This window comes from Lissotriton helveticus, chromosome 4_1 (assembly GCF_964261635.1).
Source record: "Lissotriton helveticus chromosome 4_1, aLisHel1.1, whole genome shotgun sequence".
NCBI lineage: Eukaryota > Metazoa > Chordata > Amphibia > Caudata > Salamandridae > Lissotriton > Lissotriton helveticus.
This window is the reverse complement of record NC_136063.1, coordinates 407835101-407849033: the sequence shown is the minus strand read 5'-3', so window position 1 is coordinate 407849033 and position 13933 is coordinate 407835101. Positions and strand designations below refer to the sequence as shown.

The following is a 13933-nucleotide window of genomic DNA, read 5'->3' as shown; positions in this document are numbered from 1 at the left end:
ATATATATATGCAACAGCAACTCCCACCACTTCCTTGCGGTGAACAGAGAGCAACGAACTCCAGTGGGTAAGGTTGCAAAGTTCTTTTATTTGCTCACAGGTTACATTATCTGACGCTTTATGGTCAACAAGTGACCTTGATATATATATATAGAGAGAGATATATACAATAACTTGTGTGTCTGCCTCCAGACACTGTGAAATGCTGCCATCAATCGGGCATGCGGTCACTGACAAGATTTGCAGCCGAACCTTCTTGTTCAATTTCATCATCACCATATTCACGCACCTAAATTCATCTATGCAGTTTAGTACACGGTGGATAACAAAACAATTTCTGACATGAAGCGCACAAAAACCAAGCAAATGTGTCACAGACCTCTGGGCCTGGCTCAGTTCCCCTACTTGGCTGCACAGATTTCATATCTCACAGAGACAGGAAGTCTTGCAACCCAGCAAACATTCTCTGAAGGGTCATCAGTCCAGAAAAGGAGAGTTTCCTAGGAAACGGCAGCGGTTTGTAAATAAAGCGGCCCACCCAATTTCCTATGGCACACATAAAAGAAGTACACGGTGGACTATTTCTGTCCTTTGTTTACACGGCACTTCCCTGTTCTCTGACACATTCGTTATTAAAAAAGAGGAGCATTCACCATCTGGTTCCCAAGAGCGAGATTGATTCCCTGCTTTCAAAGTTTTATGAAACTTTAAGAGCTGTGAAGAAGGTCTTTGGAGAAATATCTCTCTGAGTGCAGGGCTGCTGACTACAGCACACACTGCGCACACACGGTTTAAGTACAGCTTTATGTTTCCATTCTGTAAAATATTTTTTTTAATGTCTTTATTGTATTTCGACAGGAGCAGTGTCCTAGTGAAGAGGATGTTTAGGCCAGTGGAAGAAGACTACGGCCCCCCAGTGTCCAAGCACATGAAAGAAGAAAATCATAAAAGAGGTACAGTAAAGGGATGCCGCAAGCACGAGAAATGTATAGATTGCCATCACCAGACTGGTCAGAGGGGAACATTCACAAGCCTATTCTTAAAATTCACAAATATGCACGTCATAGGTTCCTCCATACAATTTCAGTAGTGCTACACATTGCTGGGCATTTATAGGGGCTTCAGGGCTAGAGCAACCGACTTTGAAATAAGGGAGCCAAGTTTGAGTCCTGGCCATCTCTCAACATTCTGTGATTCTGAAGAAATTACGTCATCACCCCGGACCTAAACAACACTTGTCATATAATCTGGTGCCCAAGAAAGTACTCTAATGACCTTGGGTCAAGTTCGTGTTATATAAAACTGCAACAAAAACAAATCACCAGAAGTACGCAAGAGGATCTAAGGCAGTTCTAAACTTGCACGAGCACTCATGCTGGCCTACTCATAGTCCTGAGAGCTTATACACCTCGTGTCCTTTTTATATGTGGGTACAAAGTCCCCCCTGGCCTGTTTCCACTGGGCCACTATGGGTTACTTCACAGCTACAGAGTCCACATCCCAAAGCATATGATAAAAAGCAAATGCAAAAGATTTTTAACAAAGGTTGGACAGGGCTACCATGCAAATGGTCATTTTTTAATTGTACCTTTCAGACTCTTCCACCCTAAACAATTTTTAGACGCAGTCACTAAAACACTTGGAAACATCTAAGATTATCCTTTTCTGCCAAACCTTTAAAGAACCCTACCTGCTGCTCCCCGGGAGTGCTCTCAAGCGCCGACCTCACACAGCAGCCAGTGCTTTAAATGGGAAAAAATAAGTGCTGGTACTCATTAAATTGAGCTAGGGGCATGACTAGGGGGGCGGGATTAGTGGCGGAGTGGGACAGGGTGATACAAATCACTTCTATTGAGTATTCATACATGCAGATCAATAGCTAAAACCCGAATGCGCCAAGCCATTAACAGTGCTATTATCACTTCCAGGCTAATAATCAATGTCTAGGACAGGAGATACTCTGGCACTTACACAAGTTGCAGGATAGAAAATAACATGTTAGAAATGTATGAATATAAACAACATGTGTTAACTCGTTACCCAAAATTAAGGCCAAACACCAAATGTTCATATTTTCTTCGTAAGATTTGCAGCTTTTTAATATTATAATAATTCTAATGTTCCTACTTGCTTGCATTTGGAGCAATCCTTATATATTCAAGAGTGCACACACACACAAACAATAACATTCCACGCATTTCTTTTCAAATACCTACTGATTCTCGTCCTCTACTAATTTGTTTCTCTCTCAGAGACAAAGATACACTCCATTTGTTTTTACATCTCTAATCTTGCGATCCCTCCCGCACTCACTCCTCTCCCTTTTGTAGATCATTCTGTCCCACTCTCTTTACCCCAATTGTATCCTATCACTCTCTATTTCTAATCTGTTCCATCTCCACGCCTCTCTTCTACTCTCCATAGCCGTCTGGATCTCTCCCCTATCTATCTGCCCTTCCCCCTTCTGCCTCTTTATATTTTCCTACGTTAAACTCTACTCCTTCACTCACCCCCATTCTCCCTCCTTTCCCCTCGGCAGAAGGCCCCACGGCCGGAGAGCTTGCAGTGGCAGGCAGTGAGCACAGCAGGGACCCGAGTGTGCAGGGTCTAGCAGGATAGAGGTCCGGGGAAGAACAATACTGGCCTGCCATGGGGAGGTCATTTGACCTCCTTCCACCTCACCTGGGCACCAGGGAGGCCGCTTAGACCAATTTCACCACCTCAACTCTGCCCATCATGGCCTTAATGTCCCAGCAGGCAAGCTGGCGGGGTGGGAGTGATTAATAATGAAAGACGGCAAACATGCTGCTAAAAAAAAGGCTCACAGTTGGCCCTCGGGTCGTCCAGTGCCCAACTCATCAATCTGATCCTGAGTACCGGTACTCTCCTTGACAGTGGAGAAGTGCCGGTACTCGGCTTGGTAAAAATAAGAAGTGCCGGTACTCAGTACCGGTGACTACCGGCCCATTTAAAGCACTGACTGCAGCAGAATAGTTGGGAAATCTGGCAACATGGCTGAGTGTCAGCCATTGCTTGAGCCAGTACAGAACACTACATCTCCACAAGATACTCTGAGTCTTCTAGAAAATAAGCAAGCTAAATATTTACAACAATAGAGTGAGCTGAGCGCCCAACTCTTGGACAGTAAACCAATATAATCTGGTTCTGTCATGAAGCCAGGGGTTATTGCAAGAATGCAGGGGTCACAGTTGTGTCCCGTTGCAACTGCTAAATGACTTCCAAGTCAATCAGACGCAGATTCCATTTCTCTTGACAAACAATGCCAGCAGAGTAGGAAAACGTTAGTGGGTAAAATGCACCACAAATGCAAATGTCTAAATGGGGGTGAGAAGCATTGATTTCAAGAAACAGTTACAGCAAATGAAAAAAGTGTCATGAGTATGAGCATATTTCGGATACGTAATGCCTCAAATTTCTTTTTTTATTTTTTATAAAAGATACTACTAGAAAGCAAAATAAATAAACAAACATTCGCAAAAACCAGTTACGATAATAAGTAACTGCTTCTGCCCACTGAAATTTCAACGGAGACCTACAAACAGTACTAAAATAAAAATTAAAAAAACTATACTTAAAAAGTAAAGAAATATATATGTATGCTCGGGATTGAGATGTTTTTCACAAAAAGACACATCAATCTTCAAGAGAAATGGTGAGTTATTATCCATCACAACACTGCAACTACCACATATGAAGGTAAAGTGTCTTGCACAACTACAGCAGCAAGGAAGCGCACGACAGGACGAGAAGCAAGTCAAAAAAATCAAAAAGTTAGTGAAGATGACCAAGAGAAAATAATCCACTAGCAATAATTATAGTGTTCTTCTTACTCCCTATCACTCTATGAGGTGCAAAACAGCACACAACATGGAAGCTGGGGGAAGGTTTCATGCATCTCACTCACTTGGTTTCCCAAGGCTAAGTCAACCTGAGCGCTTGTATAGAAACTTAACCTGGCACTGCAAAACAAGGAGTCCTTTCTCAGAAACACTGTAACCTAACCATAGAATACAGTGCATCCGCTGTTTACTACAATCTCCTGAAAAAAATATTTCTGTGAATTTCCACACTATGTGTGGGAGGGTATACTCAGACGTGAGTCCCTTGCTCATTGCACCATCAGGATTCAAGCAAGCCGGGCCGAAGAAGGCTGTGATGCCAGAAACCGGTCCCCGGAAGCTTGTTTCCTTCCAGTATAAGAATTGGCTTGGTAGTTTGGTTTGCTCTGTTCCCATCATGCACTGGGACAGGAACAGACTAATTTGCATATAGCCAGGTTCTGAGCTGGGATGGTGCAGTGAGCTAAAAAACGGTGATGGATTAAAACCATGATCTATTAACTTGGTAAGAGTATTCTGCATCATTCAGAAACTCTGTCCATCACCACCCCCCTTTTCCAAAATCGGTTTTATCCACACTATGTGTGGGGGGGTATACTCAGACGTGAGTCCCTTGCTCATTGCACCATCAGGATTCAAGCAAGCCGGACCGAAGAAGGCTGTGATGCCAGAAACCGGTCCCCGGAAGCTTGTTTCCTTCCCAGTATAAGAATTGGCTTGGTAGTTTGGTTTGCTCTGTTCCCATCATGCACTGGGACAGGAACAGACTAATTTGCATATAGCCAGGTTCTGAGCTGGGATGGTGCAGTGAGCTAAAAAATGGTGATGGATTAAAACCATGATCTATTGACTTGGTAAGAGTATTCTGCATCATTCAGAAACTCTGTCCATCACCACCCCCCTTTTCCAAAATCAATTTCCACAATGAATACATTATCCTAAAGCTACACTATGCATGGCGTTAATGAGTATCTTGCTTGATACTATTTCTCAGTAAAAGTAAACTTGTCAGAGATTGTTGACAGTGGCAATGCTCTTCATTCTGCAAGGAAATGCTTAATAAGTTCAAAATATATCATTCTACTAAAAAGAGTGTCCTAAATTATAAAAAAAAACGTTCACCTCCACAAACTTTGGTCACCTCTGAACCATTTTTGTTTTCGTGTCTATTGTCACTACTGTACCACTTTTGCACTTATGTAAAGCGATAAACACTCAGGGCCATATTTATGACCTGGTTCTTATCGCTCTTGCACCACGCATTGTGGAGCAAGAGTGACTGTGGTGCAAGAGCGTTGCAAACCTTAAGTCATATTTTTGAATCCACGCAAACCCACTTTGTGTTGCTATGAGTGGCCCAAAAATATGCAGTAAGGCAACACAGCACGAATTGCTGCGTTGCGGTAATCTGCCCTGGCTAGGCATTTCATGGGCACATGGTTTTTGTTGCATTCCTAGATTTACAAGACCTTATAAACCTGGAAATGTGCCAAAAAGATAAGTAACGAGGAGACGTTTCTTTATTTCTCTTTGTTTATCCCCTTTCCTCGTTTTGTCCGCATTCTGCAGCACATAGAGTAAGAGGTGAAATCCTCTCAGGATTGTTTTGTGCAGAAAGGGGCCCTTTCCTGCATGCTTGCACCAAGGTGCAAGGGTGCATGTGTTGGTGCTAGGCTGCCAAAACAGCACCAGCTAAAGCAAAAAGAGTGCACAGTATTGGATAAATACTGCGCATTCCTGTGCATTCGTGCCCTTCCCTGTGACACAGGGCAGTGCAGCAAAGTGACTTGCTGTGTGTGCTGCCCTGCACCACTCAAGTCATACAAACGCCCTTAGTATGTACAATTATCGTACATATTTTGTTATGTTATGTTATTGCATTTCTAAAGCACATTAATACCTATGCAGGTATCCTGGTGCTGAAAAATAAAAAATATACTTAAATAGAACATTATTACAATATAACTACGTTTTTAAAGCTTGGCAAAAACCTTAATGTATATATATATATGTCATAGTGTGCAGGATCCTGGCTTAAAAGTCCTGTATAATGTGCTAGGACAACCCAAGGTAGTGACTAAAGTTAAAGAGAGCGCGTATTCCATGTAGCCAAAGAATTGATCTGTACCAGGTTAGTGACAGTGACCATACAAAGGAGGTCACTAGTTCGGTGCACTTGAACATTATAACAGAATTCATATAATCCTGGGCTCTGTGGTCATTTTTTATTTCCATATTGTGTTTCAAAGGTGGTCTTAGTTGTCAGTGTTAATAAAATGCATCCATCAATTGAAAGCATTCAAGCCTGATTTAATGATTTTCACTCGTTTCTAAGTACTTGAAACTAGATTTTCTATGAGATACATGATTGCCCTATTTGTGAGCATAGAATTCTATACATCTGCATTAAAAGTCTATATTAAGTAGTGTTCATATGTAATGTAATGGTCACCCTAATTTACGCCCAACCATGAATGAGAAATCTTGAGACTCATTATCTAAAAGTTGACACTTTATGGGCAATATCTCTGGGGACAAATGAGAAATGTGAACAATCTGCTTTTCTTCTCTAACTCACTTTTCTCTTACATTGAAACACCCTATGTCTCATCCCCAGTTTAAATCTATGGTAGTAGGGTTGTCCATCCTTGTAATGAGCACACATGCTCTGTCATTTACTCCCTCCTACATTAAGGTCTACCTGCTGGGCGTTCCATCAGTATATGGATGATCGAAGCTCACATTAACGTGCTGATAGCTCATCTGTGATCATAGGATCCACTTCTTGCCTGAGTGTGCAAAATGTATTTAGGTTTCGCTCAATGCAATAGCTAAAATCCCTAATTAAGTAAAAAAATACAAAGCGGAGGGAGATGTTAGAATGGCCAGCTATAATACCCCCTCACCTTTAACACCTTGAAAGGATAGATACCGTTCATCATACTGCTGAGCCCAATAGTTTGTTTCTAAAGAAAAAGCACCCAAGAGGCAATTTACTTTGGGACTCATTCACAAACTTGTTGGCAGAGGTAGGTGGAAGGTATGAACACATGAAATAAATGTACTCTTGTGAAGTCTTCGTCCATAATCTGAAAATTGGGATTTATTGAATCGCACAATCACAAATTGCACTTTCCAAGGTGGGGAATCCACAAGTATGCTAAATTTTTCACTATCGTAAATGTAGGGTTAGAAGTGGGGAAGAAAGCTATTATAGGAGTGCTGACCTTACAAAATACATTGAGCATCCACAAACCTCTACGTACGGGTATTCCCCAAAAATTTGGCGTTAGTAGTTTCCTACACTGAATGAAATGAAATTAAATGAAAATGTTTTTTATAGAGCGCACATAGTTGCCCTGAGGCGTCCAAGCGCTAAGACTACACTGAAAGAGATGCAAATTTACTCCTACATAAGTCGTACAAATTATGTTCTCAAGATAGGATAATAACACTCTCTTATTTTATATTGGGGTGAAGTAGAATTTATTTTCCATGAGTAAAAACCTAATTTGAAAATAGACATTTCTGCACCATATACTCATGAAAATGTTCACTCATTAGAAAATCTGCATGAAAGGGGGGCGTGGCTTGGATGGCAGCGCAGGCGGTTGCCTAAGTTCGAGAGCTCCGTGACCCCGGGGCCAAAAAGCAGCGAAAAGAGCGGCGAAACGGATTGAACTCCCGCACAAAGCGGCAGGAGGTGTGTAGGAACACACGGGGCAGCACAGGAGGCGGTTAGTGCAAACGGCACGTCGTGGTTGAAGCAGAATAAGCCAGGAATCCTCCAAGACAGGAGAACGGAGGACGCAGCCCAAGATGGCGGGGTCATAAAACCCAGCAATATCGCAACATCTACAGCGACACCGGAGAACTTCACCAAGCTTGAGTCGGAGGCGACGCTGGAATGCGAGGTGTTGCACCCGGCAGGAAGAGCAAACTCAGGTCAGACCGGGACGAAACGGAATAGAATAAAGGCTGAGTAAGCAAAAGACCAGGCAATAAGGGTGGCCATCTTGGGAGTCCACGCTGCAAAACGATAACAGTGGGCTACGAGGAAGGAAGCACACGAAGCGCATCGAGGCTCACAGGCGGATCCACAAGTGGGCTGTAATACAAGCCGCCATACACTGAGGAGAGAGAGCGGAGGAGCGGCACCAGAACGCGACAATTACCCTTGGCGCGCACCGGACCAAGCGGAGGTAGCCAACAGGACCAGGCGACCAGGCAAGGGAGGCACGGTGACGGACCCTCCACAAGCGCTGCTCAGGGGGAGCAACCTCAGCAAGTAAGCCGCTCGCGTTTTAAAAAATCTGCAGCCCCTAGCGTAAACAGCCTACCGAAAACAACTGCGGCCATCTTGGGAGGGGCAGCCAAGCGAGAACGGGCTCCGAGCGCGCGTGCAGAACCCATGAACGCATGAGAGCGGAGTGCGAGGAACGATCCCAAGAGGAGCCAGGGAAAGCAAGCACGGGCCCCCTGCTCACAATACCCAGCACAGAAGGCACTAGTCGCCGAGCCTAGCAATAATTAAACGAGGCAACACGGCGGTGTAGACAATAAATAAACGGCGGCCATCTTGGGAGTGGGCGAACCACACAACCGCAAAATAATCGACTGGGGGACGGTGTGGCAGTGGCCAGCAATCACTGGAAGCCGGCACCCTAGAGCGGGACGACCACACAGGAAGATACGAAGCTAGGGGGCGGTACAAGCGAAAGGAGATCAACGGCGGCCATCTTGAAGTGGGAGAACGGGAGCCCCTCGCAGAAGAATCCATCCACCTGAGACAGACAACGACCCCGCCAACAACCAACAACCAAGGGGGGAAACAAAACAAAAAGGGGAGAAGAAACCCGGCTTCAGTCAGACACAGCGAGAGTGTGGGGGCGGAAGGTGCAAACGGCAAGAACAAGGCAAGCAGCAGGGTAGCCCTGGGAAGGGCAGCTGGCCTAACAACACACAACTAAGCTCACCAGCGCCACAAGAAAGAACAAGAAGCGGGGTGAGGCAGCAACGCCGGTGGTGAAGACAGAGTGAAGCAGAAAGGGCGACAGCGACAACGTGACAGTAGCCCTGGCGTCTGGGCAAACCAGAACAAGGACAATAAGGTGGCCCAACAGGTTCACGTTTGGGAGCACAGCTAAGACAGAGAAAGTCACGAACTACGCTAAATCCAGCCCAACACAGGGCGCGCAACAAGCAGACCAGCATAAGAAGGGAAGGCTGCCCGCGCATCAAGGAATAAAAGGTTTTGGCGGGATGACGACCAACGACATCAAAAAGATTAGAAAAGATCTAGACTCACCAATCAAGATGAAGACTTTACAGAACACGGAGACAGCGATGGACCTGCTCCTAAAGAAAATAACAGAAGCCAACGACTTGGCAAAAGCCACAAAGATCTCCATGGACAATGTCCAACTAGAACTCACAGCCATACGTGCCGACCAGAGTAAAATAGTGAGCAGAGTAGGCGAAACGGAGAGAAGAATCAGCGAAATAGAAGACAAATCAGACACCATGGAAAAAGATGTTCGCTACATATCCAAGATTTCCAGCGACCTACAAAGAACGCTAGCAGAACAAGAGGACAAAAACAGGAAAGGGAACATCAGAATCCTAGGTGTACCGGAAGAAGAGGAGGAAGCAGCAGGCTCATGCGCGGCGCTACTCGAAGCTTTGATACCCAAGCTGACTGGGCTAAACTTCGAAAGAACTTTCGAAATTGACAAAGCGTACAGAGTGCCTGCCACAAGACAGCTGCACATGAAAGGCCCGAGAACAATCATCTGCAAACCGCTGAGAGCCAACCACACGGATGCCATCTTTGCCTATGCACGTAAAGGACAACCCCTCAACTGGAAGGGCAAGAAGATTATCATCACCCAAGACTTCTCTAAAAGCACAGTAGAGACAAGGAAGGCATTCCTGGCACTAAGAGAAGCAATGAAGAGGGCTAGGATAACATGCAGCTTTGTGGGCCCAGCAAGAATGAAGATAACAGACAGGAAAGGCACTCAAATGTTCGACGATCCAGCAGAGCTACGCAGATACCTTCAGGAGCCAGACCAAGAAGAGATGGAACAAAGAAGCCCGGGAACGGCAAAGAGAAGAGCCTCATCAGACGGCTCGGAGACAGGCGAAAAGGGCACAGCAGGTCGCGGTTGAAGGACACTGTCAAGAGACGGGGACGATCAGACACTTACCTAAATTGAACATTGCTACCTCAATTGGAAAGACACACCTACCTCATGATAAAGGGATATGAGAACCAAGCTATGACAAAAAGAGAGACATCTCAGGGAATAGGACACGGGATATGCAAGAGATCCAGCCAAGAACACAAAATCACTCAGAACTTTGAGCCAGACCTGGAAACAGGGAGCGACAAGATATCCTTTTATCAACGCTTAACACGGAAGGGTGCGGGGGGAGGATCTAATGTACCCGGGGGGGGGCGGAGGGCGGTGAACCGCTGCTGTCGCACGTTTACAGTACTTTGACAGGGGGGGGTGAGGGGGGGGGAAGAGGGGGAGGAGGCAGGGGGGGGAGGTCATGTAGCGCGGACAATCTTAGCTTGGTGGGGCTATCAACTCTTTTTTTCTTTCTTACTTCTTCTTCACCTACTTACACATACTTCCCTATCCCAAACCACACCCCGGGGGGGGCCCAAAGACGGGTGGCGAGAGGTGGGTCCACACCGACTGCAGAGATCAAACAGAGGTCACAACCCAGAGAACAGCGATCCAAGAGGGACACCATGACTACTCATAATACTCAAGGCCTAGCACAGATAACATCTGACATCAAGATCGTGTCACTGAACGTCAAAGGCCTCAACCACCCCGTCAAGCGACGGAAAACATTAGACTACCTGAATAGGCTCAAAGCCGATGTTTACGTGCTCCAAGAAACTAGAGTGACCACAGAGGATGCTAACAAACTTAAGGCAAACTGGATAAGCGAGATAGCATGCTCACCAGCAGTCAACAAAAAAGGAGGGGTGATAACCATTATAAGCAAGAAAGGGAAATTCAAGACTCTGGGCAGTGTAGCAGATACGGAAGGCAGGAGACTAGTCACCAGCATCAAAAGAGGAGAGGAAGTAATGCACATAGCAAACATCTATGGGCCGAATGCCACAAAAAAAAAGTTCTGGGAGGAGGTAGAGAGCGAGCTCAGCAAGATCCCACTGGGAGAACTACTGATAACGGCAGGGGACATGAACGAGGCGATGGACAATGCCACAGACAGGCACCCGCACAGGCCAAGCCATGCCACACAAGAACAGAACATACTCAAAAACCTTTGCACCAAGCTCGCACTAGCGGACCCATGGAGACTACAACACCCCAGTGCCAGGGAGTACTCATTCTATTCAGCACCACACAACTCGTACAGTAGAATAGACTATATCCTCATGTCAAGCTCACACACACACTTGACGGACAGAACGGAGATAGGACCGATAACAGTCTCGGACCATGCCCACATCTCCCTCTCCATAAGTGGGAAACACAATGAGCTACCGAGCAGGGGATGGCGTCTCAATAGCGACATACTAGAAGATCCCGCCAACACCGGGGAGATAGAGGAGGCAATCAAAGAATATCTCTTATTTAATGACACAAAAGACACAGAGGAAGGGACACTGTGGGACGCACTCAAAGCCACAATAAGGGGGAAACTCATAAGTATTAAGGCAAGAATGAACAAAAAGAGGAACAAACACATTAAAGAACTGGAAGAACAGATAAAGGAACTAGAGAACAACCACATCGCAAACATACTAGACAGGAATACACTTACAGCGCTAACAAAGAAAAAGTACGAACTCAACAGACTATTAAGCGAGAGGGCCACGACATGGATAAACGAATACAAATCCATAAACTTATGCTCAGCCAACAAAGCAGGTAGGGCACTTGCAGGGTACCTAAAAGCCAAACAGAGACAGCACTCAGTTGCAGCGATCACCGACACAGACAACATAACGCACACAGGGAACAAACAAATCCTCGAAACCTTCAGGAGGTTTTACAAAGACCTATACACCGCAGACAAAGCACTAAAGGCGGACGGAGGGGCGAACCTTCTCGAGAAACTTGACCTACCCAAGCTAAGCTGCGAACAAAGTGAGGCGCTAGACCAAAACATAACAAAAGCAGAGGTAGGGATGGCCATAGACGCACTAAAACCTAACAAAGCCCCAGGGCCGGACGGATTCACAGTGACTTTTTACAAAAAGTTCCAAACGCAGCTTAAAGACATACTAGTGAGAGTATTCCAGACGTGTGCAGAGAAAGGAAGCATGACAGACTCAATGGCAGAGGCAAACATTATTGTCATCCCCAAAGAAGGGAAGGACCCCCAATTCCCACAAAACTATAGGCCAATCTCCTTAATAAACGTAGACTGCAAAATCTACGCTAAAGTAATGGCAGCTAGAATAAACACATACCTACCCACCCTCATACACAAAACACAAGTGGGATACCTGAAAAACAGGCTCTCACAGGATAACACGAGATTGCTCTGCCACCTAATAAGTCGCACGGCAAACAGCACAGAGAAGGCGGTAATGATCGCACTAGACGCAGAAAAAGCCTTTGACAGAGTCTCGTGGCCTTTCCTAAACGAATGTATGCGCAAATTCGGATTTGGGGATAGATACAGAGGAATGATAATGTCCCTATACAAAAAACCCCGAGCTCGAGTGGTAGTTAACTCAGCAACATCAGAAACATTCACCCTAAGTAGGGGGACGAGACAAGGTTGCCCCCTGTCACCAGGGTTATTCCTGCTGGCAATAGAACCCCTTCTCCACATGATCAGAACAAACACGCAGATCACAGGTGTGCAAGTGGAGGGTCAAGCCTTCAAACTCGCGGCCTATGCGGATGACATCCTGATCACCACAAGCAACCCACAGGAGTCAATCGAGGCACTGGTACAAACAATAGAGGAATATGCACACGTCTCAGGGTATAAACTCAACAGGGATAAATCAGAATGCAAGCCAATGAACTGCCACACTACCAGAGCAGTACTAGGCAAGTCAGGCCTGGCGTGGCAAACAAAACCCCTAAAATATCTGGGACTCCTCTTTGGGAAGGACCTCAGATCAACACTAGAGCACAATGAGGTAGCAATGCTGAAAAAGATCAAGACGAAGCTAGACACATGGGGACCCAAATTCGTCAGCTGGTGGGGCAGAGTAGAGACAGTCAAGATGATGATCACCCCAATGCTCAATTACTTGCTGTCCATGCTGCCACTATCACTAACGATAGACTTCCATAAACAAATTGACAAAGCCATTAACTTGTTCCTATGGGGAGGTAAAAAACCTAGAATAAGTCTAGCAAAGCTCAGGCTAAAAAAAGAGCAAGGGGGACTGAACCTCACAAACTATAAGGCCTTCCAGACGGCATGCCTTGCCAAACAAGGGCTACACTGGGTAGCACCAACACCAGAATACATGCCAGTATGGCTGGAGCTAGAAAGGGGCATTCTAGGAGGAGCAGACCCGATCATGGCCCTCACGGCAAATAGACACCCAGAAGCCAAAAACTCAATAATACGGAACACAAAAATAGCACTACTGAGATTAGATAAAGAGTTAGAAGTAAGCATCAGAGGCACCAAATGGGAGTCATTATGGTACAACACCAAACTCACATACAAAGGAAAAACGCTAGACAGCAAAGAATGGCTCAGCAGGGGCATAACAACGCCGGCACAACTAGAGGCAGGGGACAACCCACTCTCCTACAAGACGCTCCAAAAAACAACCGGCCTACCAGACAAGGAATTCTACGAGTTCCTAAGTATCAAAGCTGCCATCAACAAAGCAAACCTCTCCAAACACAAACCAACCATCATACAGTATGCACAGAACCTAAACACGACAGGTCATCAAACGGCGCAGATCTACAAAATAATCACACCACGCACCACCACTCTTAATGACAAAACAATAGCCTTCTGGGAAGAGACCATCCATAGACCGCTAAATGAAGAAGAGAAGGCCAGACTATGGACATCAGCGTCCAAAAACAAGATCACAC

At 45.6% G+C, this 13933-nt stretch overlaps 1 protein-coding gene across 2 annotated transcripts in view; it reads left to right on the top strand.

Annotated features, from left to right (window-relative positions):
- GRHL2 (grainyhead like transcription factor 2) overlaps positions 1 to 13933 on the top strand; it is a 499408-nt gene that overhangs the window by 440884 nt on the left and 44591 nt on the right. For both annotated transcript variants that reach the window (XM_078686942.1, XM_078686941.1), the window contains exon 13: positions 859 to 953. In XM_078686942.1, coding sequence (XP_078543068.1) covers positions 859 to 953 — 95 coding nt within the window. The remainder of the gene's footprint in view (positions 1 to 858; positions 954 to 13933) is intronic.